The sequence below is a fragment of the Lolium rigidum genome, chromosome 4, assembly GCF_022539505.1.
Source record: "Lolium rigidum isolate FL_2022 chromosome 4, APGP_CSIRO_Lrig_0.1, whole genome shotgun sequence".
NCBI classification, from domain to species: Eukaryota; Viridiplantae; Streptophyta; class Magnoliopsida; order Poales; family Poaceae; genus Lolium; species Lolium rigidum.
In genome coordinates, this window is record NC_061511.1 from 132,821,750 (window position 1) to 132,841,627 (window position 19,878).

The 19,878-nt window shown below is 47.7% G+C and overlaps 1 protein-coding gene across 1 annotated transcript; it reads right to left on the reverse strand.

Moving 5' to 3' along the window:
• Positions 1-13,936: 13,936 nt before the first annotated feature.
• Positions 13,937-16,267, reverse strand: LOC124647521. The gene is made up of 4 exons (XM_047187451.1): positions 16,046-16,267; positions 15,426-15,913; positions 14,960-15,341; positions 13,937-13,951 (listed from the first exon to the last, which is right to left on the reverse strand). The coding sequence occupies exons 1-4, from the start codon at positions 16,265-16,267 to the stop codon at positions 13,937-13,939; spliced, it is 1,107 nt and encodes a 368-aa protein (XP_047043407.1).
• Positions 16,268-19,878: the final 3,611 nt, after the last annotated feature.

Sequence of the window (19,878 nt, forward strand, 5' to 3'; positions counted from 1 at the left end):
ATACCAAAGATCAAACCTCGGACAAGTAAAATATCGCGTGACAAAGGGAATTGGTATTGTATGTGAATGGTTCATTCGATCACTAAAGTCATCATTGAATATGTGGGAGCCATTATGGATCTCCAGTATCCCGCTATTGGTTATTGGTCGGAGTGAGTACTCAACCATGTCCGCATAGTTCACGAACCGTAGGGTGACACACTTAAAGTTGGATGTTGAAATGGTAGAACTTGAATATGGAATGGAGTTCGAATATTTGTTCGGAGTCCCGGATGAGATCCGGACATCACGAGGAGTTCCGGAATGGTCCGGAGAATAAGATTCATACATAGGAAGTCATATTCCAAGTTTGGAAATGATCCGGTGCATTTATGGCAGGTTCTAGAAGGTTCTAGAAAAGTCCGGAAGAAATCACCATGGAAAGTAGAGTCCCGGGAGGGACTCCACCTTGCATGACCAGCCAACCCTAAAGGGAGGAGTCCAAGGTGGACTCCCCTAGGGTGGCCGGCCAACCCACCTCAAGGAAAGGTGGGAGTCCCACCTTGGGTAGGACTCCCTCCTTGAGTAGGTTCCCACATATGGGAGGTTTTAGTGTTGGGGTCTTATTCGAAGACTTGGACTAGAACTCTTGGTGCTTCCACCTATATAATGAGGGGCATAGGAGAGGGGGTTGACCACTTCAAGCCTCAGCCTTGGCCGCACCCCTTAGAGGGCCGGCGCCCAACCCCCTCTCTCCCCAAACCCTAGCGGTCTCTCTCCTCCACCACATCCCGCACGCTTAAGCGAAGCTCCGCCGGATTTCTCCACCACCACCGACACCACGCCGTCGTGTCGTCGGATTCAAGAGGAGCTACTACTTCCGCTGCCCGCTGGAACGGGGAGGTGGACGTCGTCTTCATCAAGAACCGAACGTGTGACCGAGTACGGAGGTGCTGCCCGTTCGTGGCGCCGGAACCGATCGTGATCAAGATCTTCTACGCGCTTTTGCAAGCGGCAAGTGAACGTCTACCGCAGCAACAAGAGCCTCATCTTGTAGGCTTTGGAATCTCTTCAAGGGTGAGACTCGATACCCCCTCGTTGCTACCGTCTTCTAGATTGCATCTTGGCTTGGATTGCGTGTTCGCGGTAGGAATTTTTTTGTTTTCTATGCAACGTTATCCTACAAGTTTACCTACTTCTTTCTATCTTAGAAGCAAACACTTGTGTTAACTGTGCATTGATTCCTACATACTTGGTTATTTGCATTCATCATATTACTTTGTGTTGACAATTATCCATGAGATATGCATGTTGAAAGTTGAAAGCAACTGTTGAAACTTATATCTTCCTTTGTGTTGCTTCAATGCCTTTACTTTGAATTTATTGCTTTATGGGTTAACTCTTATGCAAGACTTATTGATGCTTGTCTTGAAAGTACTATTCATGAAAAGTCTTTGCTATATGATTCAGTTGTTTAGTCATTATCTTTACCATTGCTTTGAATCACTTCATTCATCTCATATGCTTTGCAATAGTATGATCAAGATTATGTAAGTAGCATGTCACTTCAGAAATTATTCTTGTTATCGTTTACCTACTCGAGGGCGAGTAGGAACTAAGCTTGGGGATGCTGATATGTCTCCCACGTATCTATAATTTCTTATGTTCCATGCTACTTTTATGATGATACACATATGTTATATAATGGGAGGAAACCCTCTCCATGGGAAAGCTCTACATCGTGCGACCTACTCGCCTAGACTGTTGCTCGGCACTACCACGTTGAATCCAAGAACAAGGCGCTTCCCCGTGTGGTAACATGCACCTGTGGTTACCCCTTGCCATTATAAAAGGAGGACCACGGCGGACGACAAGATGGGCGGGAGGAGAAAAAATCCTACGAGGGAAGGAATCAGCCGCTCCTTCCCCGTGAACAGAATTTGTAACAGTCGAGATCCACCGGATGGCGAATAGTTGCAGGACATAGGGTTTCGCACAACACGGCCTGAACATGGGTAAAAAAACATGTGTCTTTGTGTGACCGTGTTCTTCATCTCGCTCGTTGATGAGGCTCACCGTCTCTGCGTCCCCGCTGAACCAAAAATGGGAGCTCCATTCCCCGGTGGTCAAATCCACGACACAACATATGATACGCCAGGTAGGGGGCGCAAGAAATACAGGCTCCGGTCGCCGTCACCTACATGTCCGAATCATTTTCCTGGTGCATGGGAAATCATACGGCCTTCCGGGATCCAACGAAGACATGGCGGACCTCCTTGGCACAACTGTTGGCCAGCTATCATATGAACTCTCATTGAATCTATCCCCTGGGCGTTCAGAGGACCGCCTGCACAACAACATGTCTCCGTCCCTTCCAAGACAAGCACCACGGGGCACGCCATGGCAAAGGGGATGGCGGCGAGGCATCAACCGCAACGACCTTCTCGGAGTTCGACATAGAACGCGGGAAAGCCTGTGCAATTTCACCCAACGATTTGCCCGGGTCCTACTTCTCTTACCCAAGGAACCGTATGAAATGATGGAGCTAGCTTTATTTTGTGGGGTGCGGAGTCCCCTGATGAGAGAAAGCCTGGTCACTCTGACTTTCAGTTCACGACCGAACTCTTGTCCCTGGCAGATGAGTGTGCTCGAGTGGAAAAAAGAAGGTCATTCGCTCACCAATGAAAACATGGGTGGAGAACCCCTCCCGAACAACGGCATGTGATGGTTTTAAAAACAACCATCTTTATCCGCGTTTAAATCATAGTCAAGAAATTGATGAAATGTCTAGGTAGCCTTGCTACTAATGACTAATTTCCCGGTGACAAAGAACGATAGGGGAAAGTGAAAAACATGTCGATGCCTGTTGACAAAAGAAGCATAGACCCCGAGATTGAAAAATAAAAAAGCTAAAAAACCAAAAAAAAAAAACTGATATATAACCGGAATGAAACGTTCGGACACTGAATTCAGCAAGAAGAGGCCGGACACAACAAGGAAAGAGACGCGCGCCAAGATTGGTGAAAAGGAAGAAAATGAACGGACAAGGATATGACTTGGACCGAATTGTGTTTTCCTCGTATATAAGTATGGAGTAGTATAGATAATCCTTCATTGTTTAATGTTCTTTCCATGTAATCTATAGTTCTATACTCGCGTGTAGCTACTGCATTCCGAATACAACTCCAGATCTCTTTCAGAGCCAGGTTGCGTGAAGAGTCCATGAGGTTTTTCTATCAGATTGCGTGAAGTACTCGGTTTTCTCGCGCGTTTGTTGCGTATAAGAAGAGATCAGTTGATATGGGGACAAACGAATCTACCCTCCTACCTCTTCGATCTATTACGCAGCATTACAATGACGGGCAAAAGAAGAAGAAAAGGAAGAACGAGGAAGGGTGACCCCGAGCAACCCGACTGGTTGGCGCTCACCTCCGATCTTCTAGAGCCCATCGCCCAGAGATCCCGCGATATCATCGCCGGCGTGGACGCCGTTCCGCTCCGTCTGCCGGACATGGCGCGCCGCCGTCGGGGAAGCGCCTCGCTCGCTACTTCCTGCCCCGAGAGCGGAGCTGCTCGTCCCCGTGCCGGTTCGCAGCACGCGCTTGTCTTCCCCCGTCCGGCGGGTGGTCGATCGTCGTCGATGCTCTTGACGCGTCCTGCCATCTTTCGCACTTGACCACGGGCGCCACCGCCGCTCTCGCCCAGGGTCAATGCCGTCCGTGACAGCAAGACCTCGTCGGACATCGGGCATATAACATATGTGCACCATAGGGGCGACGAAAGCGCGCAGAGAGGTAGTTGGTGTCGGAGGTCCAAGATCAAGATCGATGCAGGTTCCGTTAAATCATTCTTCCACACCTACCAAGAATTGTCGGATGATTTCCGCTTCACCCTCCATGTCCCGTCCGCTAATGTGCCAGCAAGCACAGACAACATGATGATCATCATGCGCCACAGCTTTTTGCTGGGCTCAAGGAAGGCCATGGTTCTTTGCCGGCCGGGTGATGCGGCATGGACGAAGCTGGCTAATTCCCCGTTTTATGGCTGTGAATATGTCGACTTGGCCTGCTTCCAAGGAAAGATTTATGGTTTGGAACACGACGGTACCACATCGGTGTTCGACGCCAATACACTCGACTTCCTCCACTCCGTTGATGCGCCAGCGGTCGACGTCCAGTGCTTTTCTCCGTCGTATACCCCTCCTTAGCTGAACCGGTTGTGTTCGACTACTTCAATTTCGTCGCATTGCCAGGCAAGCTACTTTTGATCGTTTCGAGCGTCGAATCACTAGAGCTACAGGGGTTCACCTTCTTTGAGTTGGTGGCTGGCAACTGCATGCCCTCATGGCGTAAGGTGACTGGAGATGCCATGGGTGGCAACTACGATGTGTTCATGGATTGCTACCATTCCACCTTTAGCCACAATGCGGTCGAAAGTGGATCACGGATTTACTATGTTCTTGGCCGGCGGAGGCATCCCAAGACATCCGCATACTGCTATGAGATAAATGATGGCAAGCTGGAGTGCGTGTACCGGTCGCCGGACGATAGTGGTGAATATTCAACTAAACCTAGTTGGTTTGTTCCATAGCACCTGTTGATTTTGCATGTGCATACTGTGATAGTGTGATGAAATGTATCTTCTGTTAATACTTCCTTGAGACATCGTTAGGTACGTTTAATGTTCTTTGAGTAAATTTGCTTTTGGAACTCGGCCTGCCTGGTGTCTAATACGTGTTGTGTTTAGCTGACAATATCACCATCTGCAAACATTGAGATGGCAGGTTCCCCTCTCTTCTATTCATGACTGCCAATTGATTTTGGATAGGTTGGCATTGCACTGAAAACTAAGTTTTTTTTGCATATTTTTCCATCAACAATACATGTTAGGAATAGTTCTCATCCCGTTGGTCCATTATAGAGTTATATAGAAATATGAAATGCCTCGTAAAGCCGTAAGTAATACTATAAGTGGCATGGTGATATATGATTACTAAATTATCGGAATAAAGTTTACATATGACCAAATATTCGCCACTCCCAACCAATACCGTGCTCTTTATAATACCACAAATGTTATACTAGCGCTAAGGTGTTGGGACCGTCCCTCTTCCAAGTATGACATTCATGCGTGATTTAGTTGGGCATTCTCCTGAGGCATGGAATGCTTTACATGGGTGGTTGCGTATGGCCCAATTATCGCAATGAGGAACGAATCAGGAGAGGGACAGCCGCCCGTAACCCTAACTCGCCGCCTCCCTCTCCCGCCCCCTCCCGGGCGGCGGCGGAGGCTCCTCCTCCACCCCGCGCCCCACAGCTACCCGTCGCCCTCAGCCGCTACCGCTGCCGGCCGCGGCCCCGACCCCGGCGCTGGCCTCGGACCTGGCCCCCGTGCCACGGCCCCGGCCATGGCCCCGGTCCCGGCCTGGCTATGGCGGTGGTGGCGGCACCCCCTTTGTCGAATCGACGAGGGGGGAGAAGAGGGTTTTCGCGGCGGCGTTCCATGGGAGGTGATGTAGCGCTGGTGGAGGAAGCCGGGCGGCACGGCTACTTAGCCGTGGCCTGAGGCTCTCCGTCGGTAGCCATGGAGGATTCGGTGGAGCGGTGGCGGCCTCCGCCCCCGGTAACGGTTCGGCGGCGGTATGCATGTTCCGCGTTGCTGTCCTCTTCCTTGGTGATCCGGCAGGAGGGATTGGCGGCGTGGGGGCTGCTGATCTTGATTTGTTTTTGGTGGCGGTCCTCGGGTTTCTCGCATGTGAGGATGAAGATCTTCCGGAGGTCAGTTTGCTTTGATCTGGCTGGAGAGATGAGTTCCGGAAAGCTCCGTTGGCGAACGGAACAGTGCATCTTTTGCCTGCAGTTTGTTGGATCAGGTGGTATTCGGTCGCGCGCACCCATGTTTTTATTCCGACCGTTTGGTTCCGGAGGGAGCGGCGCGAAGCTCTATTCTGTGTTGACATCAGGTGACTTTTTGGTCCATGGTGAAGTCAGAAGAAGGAATATCATGAAGGCCGGATTGGTGGACTGGCTAAAGGAGGTTCGGGTCTCTGTGATGCTAAGGGATCTGCTTGGCGTTCCAGGCTCTGCAGTAGTGGTATGCATGTGGGGGCGGCAGCACAGGAGAAGTTCAGAGTCTTACCTCTCAGGGTGAAAACCCAAGGTCTGGCTCTTAACTGATTGTGCCTGGAAATGTTCTTGTTGGAGGCATTGTTTTGAGAGTGGGGACTATCTTCAAAGTGAAAACCTAAGACCTTTGGTCGGGCGACGACGGCGCTGGTGCACTGTTCCCTTCGTGGAGGCGTTGCTTTTGGAGAGTCGGTACTTCAGGTGTTGTCACTACGGTGGTTGTATTGCTGTTGCTAGGTCTAGAATGTTGTAGCGAGACTTTTATTTCTTAGTTTTCTTTACTCTTTTTTGGCTGTGTGCATCCATACTGCCATTAGAGTGGGGCGTTGTTGCAGAGGCTGGGTGTAATTGGTATCTTTCGATAATAATATATTCCATTTATCTAAAAATTATCGCAATGAGTGACGAATTCTAATGAAATTTTAACGAGTGGGAATTCATTTTAAATTCCATAGCATGTTGGATACCATGAATAGGGTAGTGGTAATTTCCACTGAACCAGCTAACAACAGCAAGCAAATTGTGAAAAGGAAGAACCTTTAAAATTACAAACTTTACGTGATACCTTCATAGATGAGCCATGTTGACCAAGGACAACTTTGTAAAGGCAATCGGCCTAGCCAGGAGTACAAAGTGTTGTTTCTATCATCATAAGGAGACAATTAAAAAAAATCACATGCAAGATTTTCATCCTACATGATTACTCATCCAGGTTGGCTTCAAACATGTACCTGTCTCATATTATTACATAATTTTTTGACAAAATATTTACGGGGAATTGGTCTCAAATTTAGAATCCTCATTCGATACAAATATGGTAGTCTTACTTTGGTCGTTATGACTAGGTAGAAATGACATGATGTATTCATCTACTCATTGACTCAGTCTGTGTCATTTAGAAAGGAAAAAAAAAAGACTTTCATTGGTGGTCTATTCTTCTGCAGCAGGAACACCATGAACAGTATATGGTGGTGTTTACAGGTTTGACATCTGACTAAGGATATATTTACCCAACATGGCTGCTGGTGTATTTAAGGAGTTGGGTCGTCATCTCCTTAAAGAATCTCCACTCGATTTCTAAATTTTGACTCCGAAAAGGCAGTTCTTGAGAGAGGGAGAAAACATTCTAACAATGAAATTTTGTTTGTCTCCAAGACACTCCCTAAAACTGGCTCCATATATATTTTTTATTCTACAAATCGCTATCGATCTAATGCCATGTAATCTCTGGGGAAAACAGGGTCCACGTGAAGACACCCGAGTAGGGGGGCGATCCAGGCCGCCCCAATGTTCCGTGGCCAACAGGGAGGCACCGCAAGACACGGTGCAGCGCCTCAAGATAAAAGACCTGGGTACCCTGCCCGAGCACCATACGGGACAAAGAGCAAACCCCTTTCCCATCCAGGCGAAACCGCGGGGGCCCTTCCTCGCCACCAAGGGTCCCGGGAATGCCTCGGTGGTGCTCACGTGGCTCACGGCAGCGGAGGCCGTGGGAGAAAGGAATCTCACCTGATAATTGACTCCAGCAAGGAAGGTAAAAATGATGGGAGGAAACCCTCTCCATGGGAAAGCTCTACATCGTGCGACCTGCTCGCCTAGGCTGCTGCTCAGCACTGCCACGTTGAATCCAAGCACAAGGCGCTTCCCCGCATGGTAACATGCTCCTGCGGTTACCCCTTGCCATTATAAAAGGAGGACCGCGTCGGAGGGACAAGATGGGCGGGAGGAGAAAAAATCTTACGAGGGAAGGAATCAGCTGCTCCTTGCCCGTGAACAGAATCTGTAACCGTTGAGATCCACCGGATGGCGAATAGTTGCAGGACGTAGGGTTTTGCACAACACGGCCTGAACATGGTTAAAAAACATGTGTCTTTGTGTGACTGTGTTCTTCGTCTCGCTCGTTGATCGGGCTCACCGTCTCTGCGCCAGAGCTCCATTCCCCGGTGTTCAAATCCACGACACAACATATGATGTGTCGGGTAGGGGGCGCAAGAAATACGGGCTCCGGTCGCCGTCACCTACATGTCCGAATTGTTTTCCTTGTGCATGGGCAATCTTACGCCTTCTGGGATCCAACGAAGACGTGGCGGACCTCCTTGGCACAATTGTTGGCAAACTACCATATGAACGCTCATTGAATCTGTCCCCTGGGCGTTCAGAGGACCGTCTGCACCGCAACATGTCTCCATCCCTTCCAAGACGAGCACCACGGGGCACGCCATGGAAAAGGGGACGGCGGTGAGGAATCAACCACAACGACCTTCTCGGAGTTCGACATAGAACGCGGGAAAGCCTGTGCGATTTCACCCGACGATTAGCCCGGGTGCTACTTCTCTTACCCAAGGAACCATATGAAATGATGGAGCTAGCTTTCTTTTGTGGGGTGCGGAGTCCCCTGATGAGAGAAAGCATGTTCACTCTGACTTTCAGTTCACGACCGAACTCTTGTCCCTGACAGACGAGTGTGCTCGAGTGGAAGAAAGAAGGCCAGTCGCTCACCGATGAAAACATGGGTGGAGAACCTCTCCTGAACAACGGCATGTGATGGTTTTAAAAACAACCATCTTTATCCGCGTTTAAATCATATATTAAGTCAAGAAATTGATGAAATGTCTCGGTAGCCTTGCTACTAATGACTAATTTCCCGGTAACAAAGAATGATAGGGGAAAGTGAAAAATATGTCGATGCCTGATGACAAAAGAAGCATGAACCCCGAATGAAAAAAAAGCTAAAAAACTAATATAAGAAAAACAAACCAACTGATATAAAACTGGAATGAAATGTTCGGACACGGAATCAGCAAGAAGAGGCGGGACACAACCAGGAAAGAGACGCGCGCCAAGATTGGTGAAAAGGAAGAAAATGAACGGACAAGGATATGACTTGGACCGAATTGTGTTTTCCTCTCGTATAATGTAGTATAGATAATGCTTCATTGTTTTATGTTCTGTCCATGTAATCTATCGAGAGTGATGTTTTGGTACATGGGAGCGTATGCTCGCTTTATTTTGAAATACATGTTAGATATATTTTAAAATATCAAAAAATTAAAACAAAAATTTCGCACGTACATCTTCATGTGCTACACGCTTAGAAAGTCGTTACATGAAAAATCGACATGTCATGTGGCGTGTGTAAAAAAGACAAAATTCGGTGCTGAAACGAAGACTTATCACAAGATAAATTTTCTCTTTTTCGCTTAGACTACAAAAAATATCATTTTTCCGTGAAACTTAACGAATACACATATATTATGGAGATGTACACATAGGCGGATCTACCATGCCTTTTGCCCGGGCAGCCGCCCAGGCTTCCGGCCGGACGGCAAGCTTATTTTCGCCCTAATTTCATATGTATTTGTTAAAAATTTAGCACACTAAGCTTATTTGCCCAGGCTTCAAAATTTTGTTGGGTCCGCCTATGGATGTACATGTAAAAAAAATTGTCAAAATATTTTAACACTTGAAAATATGTTTTATGGTAGAGGGATCATACGCACCCGAGAGCCGAATTGAGTTTCTGTAATCTATAGTTCTATACTCGCGTGTAGCTACTGCATTCCGAAATACAACTCCAGCGTTCTTTCGAAGTCAGATTGCGTGGAGAGTCCCAGGGGTTTTTCTATCAGATTCCGTGGAGTACTAGTTTTTTAACCACGATACTCGTGCGTATGTTGCGTATAAGAGATCAGTTGATCATATGGTGACAAACGAATCTACTCCTACCTGTTCGATTTGTTTCGCAGCATCACAATGACGGTCAAAAGAAGAAGAAAAGGAAGAACAAGGAAGGGTGACCCCGAGCAACCCGACTGGTTGGCACTCACCTCCGATCTCCTAGAGCCCATCGCCCAGAGGTCCCGCGATGTCATCGCCGGCGTGACGCCGTTCCGCTCCGTCTGCCGGACATGGCGCGCCGCCGTCGGAGAAGCGCCTCGCCTCCTACTTCCTGCCCCTGAGAGCGGATCTATTCCTCCCCGTGCCGGTTCAAAGCACGCGCTTGTCTTCCCCCTGTCTCGCGGGTGGTCGATCGTCGTCGATGCTCTTGACGCGTCGTGCCATCTCTCGCACCTGACGACGGGCGCCACCGTCGCTCTACCCAGGGTCAATGCCATCCGTGACAGCAAGACCTCGTCGGACATCAGGCACATAACTTATGTGCACCATACTGACGATGAAAGCGCAGGGAGCAAGATCAAGATCTGTGCACCCTCTGTTGAAGCATTCTTCGGAACCTACCAAGAATTCTCAGATGGGTTCCGCTTCGCTCTTCATGTCCCGCCAGCGGGTAACGTAGCAGCAAGCACAGACAACATGATGATTATCATGTGCCACAGCGATTTTCTGGGTCTAAAGGAGAAGACTATGGTTGTTTGCCGGCCCGGAGATTCGGCCTGGACGAAGCTGGAGAATTCCCCGTCTTCAGATGGGTGGGAATATGTCGACTTGGTCTGCTTCCAAGGAAAGATTTATGGCCTGGAACGCGATGGTGCCACATCGGTTTTTGACGCCAATACACTCGAATTCCTCCACTCTATTGATGCGCCACAGCCAACGTCTAGGCTTTTCTCCGTCATATACCCCTCTGTAGCCGAACCAGTTGTCTACGACTACTTCAATTTCGTTGCATTGCCAAACAAGCTACTTTTGATCATTACGAGCATCGAATCACTGGAGGTACAGGGTTTCACCTTCTTTGAGCTAGTGGCTGGCAACGCCATGCCCTCATGGCGTAAGGTAGCGGGAGATGCCATCAGTGGCAACTACGATATGTTCATGGATTGGTACCATGCCACCTTTAGCTACAATGCCGTCCAAAGCGGATCACGGATCTATTATGTTCTTGGCCAGGAGGGGTATCACAAGACATCGGCATACTGCTACGAGATAAATGATGGCAAGCTAGATTGCGTGTACCGGTCACCGGACGACGGTGGTGAATATTCAACCAAGGCTAGTTGGTTTGTTCCATAGCACCTGCTGATTTTGCATGTGCATACTGTGATGAAATGCATCTTCTGTTAAATACTTTCCTTGATACATCTTTAGGTACATTTAATCTTCTTCGAGTAAATTTGCTTTTGGACTCTGCCTGCCTGGTGTCTACTACGGGTTTTTTGTTGATGCCTCTCGATCGGTCGTACATCTGAACTTTTTTTATAAAGGGAATATATTAATATCAAAAGATGCTAATTATATATGGACAAGGTGTTTCTGCACCCGGGTGCATATGCACCCTTTATTTGAAATGCATATTAAACATATTTCCAAATATTAAAAAAATAAAAACAAAAATGCCTCGTGTATACCTTGACATGTTACATGTTCACAAAGTTGTTTCAGCAAAAACCGATATATTTTGTGCCCTGTACTAAAAAGACAAATTTTTTGTGTTAAAATAGTCTATTTCTCGAGGCATTATTTGTCTTTTTTACACATGGTACAAAAATTGTTGGTTTTACGTGAAACTTTATGTGTACACATAGAACATGTCCCTCTACATGCTAAATTTTTTTCCTAAATATTTTTACTTTTTGAAATATGTTTTATACATACCAGGTGCATATGCACCCATGATCAGTTTTGGTTTTCCGATTATATATAGCCTCTACAACAACACAATACCCTAATGGCAGCACGGATGCACACAACCAAAAACGAGAAAAATAAAACTAAGAAATAAAAGTCCCGCTACAATATTCCAGCACCTAGCAACAAAAATACATCCACCATCAAGACAACTCTTGAATTCCAGACTCTCCAAAAGCAATGTCTCCAATAAGGGAACAGTGCACCAACACCGTCATCGTCCAATCAAAGATCTTAGGTTTTCACCCTGAAGATAGTCCCCACTCTCAAAATAATGCATTCAACAATGTCATTGACAAGCACAACCAATTACAGCCAGACCTTGAATTTTCACCCTGAAAGGTACGACTCTAAATTTCACATGTGCTGCCGCCCCCACTTTCATATCGCTGCTGTGAATCCCGGAACACCAAGCAAGTTCCTCAACAACACAGAGACTTGAACCTCCCTTGGCTTGTCCTCAAATCCAACCTTCATGATATTTTCTTCTTCTAACTTCACCATGGATCAAAATGTAACTTGATGACAACACAGAACAGAGCTTCGCGCCGCTCCCTCCAGAACCAAACGGTCGAAATAAAAACATGGGTGCGCATGACCGAATAACACCCGATCCAGCAAACTCCAGCTAATAGATGCAATGTTCCATTTGCCGGCGGCGCCTTCCGGAACTCAACACTCTGGCCAGATCAAGAAGGGCAAGCCATAGGCAGGTTTTCATCTTTGCCCAAGAGGAACCATAGGACCGCCTCTTTTATTCAGGTCGGGCCCCCACGCCGCCGACCATCCCAGGCTGGCCAAGGTTCCCGGTCGGAGACACCAAGTGCAGATCGCGAAGTCCGGAGACACCGCCCACGCCTAGGAACTACTAAGAAATGCCTAATCAGTGGCGCACCACTATGGCCTGTCAGTGGCGCACCATGCTGCGCCACTACTATCACGCCACTGCTAACAATTAGTAGTGGCGCACTAGTGGTGCGCCATTGCTATCCGAAGTACCAATGGCGCACTGTGCGCCATTGCTAACACATGCAGTGCGCCACTGTTGTTCCCAAGGAGTGCGAAACTGTTGTTCCGAAGTAGTGCGCCACTACTGTCTATGGTTGGTGCGCCACTGCTGCCTTTTGTGGTGCGCCACTGTTCTCCCGAAGGGGTGCGCCATTGCTGCGTGTGTGGGTGCGTCACTGCTGGCTCGAAGACGTGCGCCATTGCTGACTACAGTGGTGCGCCACTGCTAGTTCCGAAGTGCATGACACACTGCTGTACATATTGGTGCGCCACTACTCTTTAGTGGTGGTGCGCCACTGATGATTCCTTGGTGCGTCACTGCTAGTATTTCGAAATTATAAAATTTATTTGTATTTCTGGTATTTATACAGGTTGTAATATAGCACAGTATAACATCACAATACAGGATATATAACGCATATAGACAACAACACAGTATATCAATACATAGTTTTTCACATTAGCCTCCCTGATTCACAGGATTTCAAATATTAGACAAGTTACGGGGTTACAAGGTCATGAGCTAGGTTACAAGGTCGATCATCTAAACTACCATCACATAGAAGATAGCTAGAGTCACTACTAGCATCATCCCGATGAAACTGGTCTTCATCCGGTTCCTCCTCCGCTCCCTCCTCTCTCCTGCCAGATAGTGTGTGTATCTGTCTTCAGCCTTCGCTCTAGTGGTGTACCCTTTGTAGCTGTTACTGCTAAAACGGTGAACCTGTCTCCGACACTCCTCCCAGTCGTTGTACACTCCGGGAACCTTGCCCTTGTACACGACATACCATGGCATCTCTGCATATATGCACAAGCCAATGAAACATTAGTGCACACTCGTAGATCTTTGCAACGAATAAGAGCAAACTCAAATACGATCCAAGTAGTATGAACTAAATGGCATGCCTCATACATTGTTGGTCGGAATAAATATTAACACTCAGGGGAGGCGTTAGTGAGACCAAGTAGGATGCACAAGAGATTGATATTTGTGCCATCGCACAAGGCTCACTAGCGCCGCCCCGAGTGCAGTGACCGAACATTCTAATCATCGGCATTTTGAAATATCAAAGGAAATGGAATGACAAGGGTCTCATACATTGTTGGTCGAAACAAATATTAACATTCAGGGAAGGGATAAGTGAAGCCAAGTAGGATGCACAAGAGATTGATATTTGTGTCATCGCACCATGTTCACTTGCCCCTCCCCCAAGTGTAGTGACCGAACATTCTAATTAATCATCGGTATTCTGAAATATCAAAGCAAATGGAATGACAAGAGACTCATACATTGTTGGTCGAAACAAATATTAACATTTAGGGAAGGCGTCAGAGAAACCAAGTAGGATGCACAAGAGATTGATATTTGTGTCATCGCACCAGGTTCACTGACCCCTCCCACAAGTGTAGTGACCGAACATTCTAATCATCAGCCAACTCCAATACGAGCGAAGTGGTATCAACTAGATAGCATATCTCATACATTGTTGGTCGAAATAAATATTCACATTTAGGGACGGTGTAAGTGAGATCAGGTAGGATGCACAAGACATTGGTATTTGTGTCATCACACCAGACTCACTTGCACCGCCCCAAAGTGTAGTGACCAAACATTCTAATCATCGGCACTCTCTCGAAGAAATACCAAAATAAATGAAGAACACCAACTAGATAGCATGCCTCATACTTTGTTGGTCGAAATAAATATTCACATTCAGGGACGGAGTAAGCGAGGCCGGTAGGATGCACAAGACATTGATATTTGTGCCATCACACCAGGCTCGCTTGCGCCGCCCCCAAAGTGTAGTGACTGAACATTCTAATCATCGGCATGTGCAAATAAAATTAACGACCAAATCAAAAGCGGAAATCGACTATCGAAACTAGAGAGCCATATATACAAGTTCATAAACATAGCCGAACTAGTAATTAATAGCATCGATTACATATAATTTCAACAAACGTCGAAACTAATTAAACAGACATGCAAGTAAAGTACTGGATAAAGTTTATTACAACACAAGCTTGTCGATAGTTCAGAACTACATAACTAGGCTAGCACATCAAGACTTTCTACTCGACTCAGGGCGCGGAGCATGGATAAAACCGCCGCCTTTCTTCAAGCACATCCATGAGCGGTAGTCATCACCCTGCATTTGGAGCATTGTGTCTATGTCACTGTTTGACGGCTGATAGCCGGCGTAGAACTCCCCCGAGGTTCTAACGACATCTTGAAAGATGATTTCACAAAACTCTACATGGATGCGAAAGTTATATTTCTTGAGGCCGTCGCCCCAGATCCGCAACAAGCGTGTGACCCAGTCTCTAAGATGGTCAGGTAGCATAAGCTGCTGCTGGTCCCGTATGAATGCCTCCATGTGATGGAGGGCGTAGTAGGCATCCTTCTTACTAGAAGGTGGCTTCTTGACGCAGGGAAACTTTGTTATATGCTTGAACACGTCCTTCCCGTACCTAACATTTGGCCTCTCCATGAGGCCTTTAGCTTTGATGTAGCCATTGAGAGCATCATCAAGTACAGCCTTGACATTCGTGTAGGTCGTGCTTGACTTACTGTCCGCATCGAAGTATGTGGCCATGGAATGTTTCGGGGTTATGGAGATGAGTGTGCAGGTATTGTCTCTGCGTAGAACACATAATGTTTAAGAACAGGACGATTGAAATCTAAAAAAATCACGTGTTAAGACCGGTGAGGGGATGACTTACTCGGGAAATATAGGCAGGAGGATGTTATACTTCTTATGGTTCGCTAGAAAGAAGCCTTGGAGGTATGCACTCGCGACTTTCCGATCCCCAGCGCTGGCCAAGTGGACGGCACGCATGTAGAAGGGGTCGGCTATCGCGATGCCCGGGGTCTTGTCTCTAATGATCCGCATCGCCTTACTGAGCGAGAATAGGCAAAAGAAGGTGTAGTGCAGCAGATAACTGTTCAACATGGGAAAGATATCATCATACCGCAGGAAGATCTTCTGCGCGAAGGTGCTATCGACAAAGCCATGGCCCGAGGGCACCTTGGCCACATACACCGAGTATCCACTATCTTTCTCCCTGAGGCGCCGCTCCTCCATATGCTGAACACCGTTAACCAGAGATCGCATAGGACCGGGTGTAGCATCGTACAATCTTTTAACTAGCATCGGCTCACCCGACACATGCACTCTCCACTCGATATTCTTGGGCACTGGTGGCCCGTCCTGAGCACGGATCGGTGCCGGCTGGCTGGCCTTGTCATCCTTCTTCTTTCTTTTCCGTCCCTTCGGCTTCGGATTCATTACTTTTGCATTCTCCTCATCGCAAGCCTTCTTTAATGTGTTAGGGCTGATAACACTTTTCACATCGGCTGTCCGCTGAGTCTCGGTGAAGTCGGCAGCTGGAGGCGTCTCCTGAGAACTAAATAGACGCTTGTTGCAATTGGGTTTCCCCGCGGCGACAGCTGGAGAGGGTTGGGCAAACAGATCGTCATCCATCCCAAATTGGAAGTTGCAGTCAAGGTTGGCAAATATATTGTCCTCGTTCGGACCATCGTTCGGATCCTGTGCCATCTGCATCTCCTTATCAGCTGACGGCGGCACCGTTGGGGTGGTCTTGCCATGGCTTGGCGCCGTCACAGCTGGGGGTGTTGTCCGTGGGGTGGTGTCCCTCGCCCCCAAACGAATCTGGCTCTTTGTCCAAAGCATGGACCAATTGAAGCATTGGTTGAGGGAAAGGACCTCATCTTCGTCGGCACCATAGTGTTGAAAGGGAGGTAGCACGTCGTCGCAGCCACTCAGCACCCGAACAAGTTGAATCCTATACACGTTGGGTTGCATGGGTATATTGTGGAACTCGCGGTTGCTCGGTTGAATGATTTTGGCCTTGGAAACATCGATCAACTCGTCGTTCACAAACTGCAGGAGAGTGCATGGGACATCGTCGGCGCCCTGCGGAAAACATGTAGGGCGTTAGGGATGGCTAGTCAAAGGAAAGGATATGGAAGTCATCGGCCGAGGATTGGTTACCGTGATGGCGTCCAGCTCAGCTAAGGTTGAGGCACTGCCGGCGGCGGGCGTGCAAGTGATGGAGTGGCCTCTTGTTGGCGCGGTGCCGGGCGACGTATTATCCGCAGCGACGGGTGCATTGAGCTGAAGTAATAGCGCCGCCAGAGACAGCAATGTTGGCTTCGCCGGAGCCACCAAGGTTGGTGCCGCCGGAGCCACCAATGTTGCCGCCGCCGGAGACACCATTGTTGCCACCTACGGAGACACTGATGGCTCCACGTTGTGCGAGTTGTTGCCCGTGAAGTCGGGAATCGGGGGAGGCCCCTTTTTTCCTCCCTTATACCACGCATCCAGACCGACAACCAAGGTAGAGATGATGGAGCTAAGCGCCATGCCCACTTGATCCTCCACTTGATGTCGTTGCGTCCTCTGTTGGGTCTCCACGATATGTTGCACTTGTTGTCGCACTTGCTCCTCGACCAATGTCGGGATCTGCGCAACTTGTGCCTTGATATGTGCCACCTCCTTCTCATCGATGGTGGCCTTTTTCTCCTTTCTCCCTGACTTATAGTAATCCGACCATTTCATAGACAATCCTTCGCCAACCACACGACCAGCCGACGTCGACTTACTCAATGGATCCCTCTTCTTGTGGACATTCAACGCCCTATTTAAAGGGATGTCTGATGACCCACAAGTATAGGGGGTGTATCGTAGTATTTTCGATAAATAAGAGTGTCGAACCCAACGAGGAGCAGAAGGTGTTGACAAGCAGTTTCGATGAAGGATTCACTGTAAATGCTCACAGATAAGTATTCAGGGGGTTTTGATATAGCAGATGAATAAAGTACAAGTAAGTAAAGTGGGAGAGAAATAATTGCAGCGAGTGGCCCAATCCTTTTTAGCACAAAGGACAAGCCGGTTTGTTTACTTATAATGACCAAACGTTCTTGAGGACACCCGGGAATTTAGTCTAGTGCTTTCGCTTCATATAGCTGATTAATCTTCATTGTTTTGATAAGTGTTGTGTGGGTGAACCTATGCTAATGCACTGCCCTTCCTAGGAAATACATACTTGTGATTATACCCCTTGCAAGCATCCACAACTACAAGAAAGTAATTAAGATAAATCTAACCACAGCCTTAAACTCTGAGATCCTGCTATCCCTCCTGCATCGATATACCAACGGGGGTTTAGGTTTCTGTCACTCCGGCAACCCCGCAATTAGCAAACGAATACAAGATGTATTCCCCTAGGCCCATAAATGGTGAAGTATCATGTAGTAGACGTTCACATGACACCACTAGAAGAATAACACCACAACTTAAATATCATAACATTGAATACTAACCAACATACTTCACTACTAACATTTAGACTTCACCCATGTCCTCAAGAACTAAACGAACTACTCACGAGACATCATATGGAACATGATCAGAGGTGATATGATGATGAATAACAATCTGAACATAAACCTTGGTTCAATGGTTTCACTCAATAGCATCAATAACAAGTAGAAATCAATACCGGGAGAGTTTCCCCTATCAAACAATCAAGATCCAACCCTAATTGTTACAGCGGTGACGAGGTGCAGCGGTGGAGATGGCGGTGATGATGATGAAGATGATGGTGATGATGATGGAGATGATGTCCAGCTCGATGACGGTGACGATGACGTCGATTTCCCCCTCCGGGAGGGAATTTCCCCGGCGGATTTCAGCCTGCCGGAGAGCTCTTTTCTCTCTGGTGTTTTCCGCCCTGCAGAGGCGGCTGTCACTCCTCGCGATTATCCTCTGGAGCTTAGGTTTTCGGAACGAAGAAGTACGCGAAGAAGAGGAGGCCAGAGGGGGCTGTGGGCCCCCTCCCCACATGGCGGTGCGGCCAGGGCAGGGCCCGCGCCGGCCTATGAGGGGTCCCTCCTCGGCTCCTCCTTTTGGCTCTCTCCGTCTTCTGGAAAAATAGGATTTTCAGTATAATTTCCGTCAGCTGTTGATCTTCCGAAATATTGCATTCTGACGGTGCTTTTTCCAGCAGAATCCTGACTCCGGTGCATGATGGCGTGTAACTCACACGTTCGTTGGGAACCCCAAGAGGAAGGTATGATGCGCACAACAGCAAGTTTTCCCTCAGAAAGAAACCAAGGTTTATCGAACCAGGAGGAGCCAAGAAGCACGTTGAAGGTTGATGGCGGCGGGATGTAGTGTGGCGCAACACCAGGAATTCCGGCGCCAACGTGGAACCTGCACAACACAATCCAAAGTACTTTGCCCCAACGAAACAGTGAGGTTGTCAATCTCACCGGCTTGCTGTAACAAAGGATTAACCGTATTGTGTGGAAGATGATTGTTTGCGGAGAAAACAGTAGAAACAAGTATTGCAGCAGATTTGTATTTCAATATTAAAGAATGGACCGGGGTCCACAGTTCACTAGAGGTGTCTCTCCCATAAGATAAAAGCATGTTGGGTGAACAAATTACAGTCGGGCAATTGACAAATAGAGAGAGCATAACAATGCACATACATGTCATGATAAGTACAGTGAGATTTAATTGGGCATTACGACAAAGTACATAGACCGCCATCCAACCGCATCTATGCCTAAAAAGTCCACCTTCAGGTTATCATCCGAACCCCTTCCGGTATTAAGTTGCAAAGCAACAGACAATTGCATTAAGTATGATGCGTAATGTAATCAATAACTACATCCTCGGACATAGCATCAATGTTTTATCCCTAGTGGCAACAGCACAACACAACCTTAGAACTTTCTGTCACTGTCCCAGGTGTCAATGCAGGCATGAACCGACTATCGAGCATAAATACTCCCTCTTGGAGTTAAGAGCAAAAACTTGGCCAGAGCCTCTACTAATAACGGAGAGCATGCAAGATCATAAACAACACATATGTAATAACTTGATAATTAACATAACATGGTATTCTCTATCCATCGGATCCCGACAAACACAACATAGAGTATTACGGATAGATGATCTTGATCATGTTAGGCAGCTCACAAGATCCAACAATGAAGCACAATGAGGAGAAGACAACCATCTAGCTACTGCTATGGACCCATAGTCCAGGGGTGAACTACTCACTCATCACTCCGGAGGCGACCATGGCGGTGTAGAGTCCTCCGGGAGATGAATCCCCTCTCCGGCAGGGTGCCGGAGGAGAT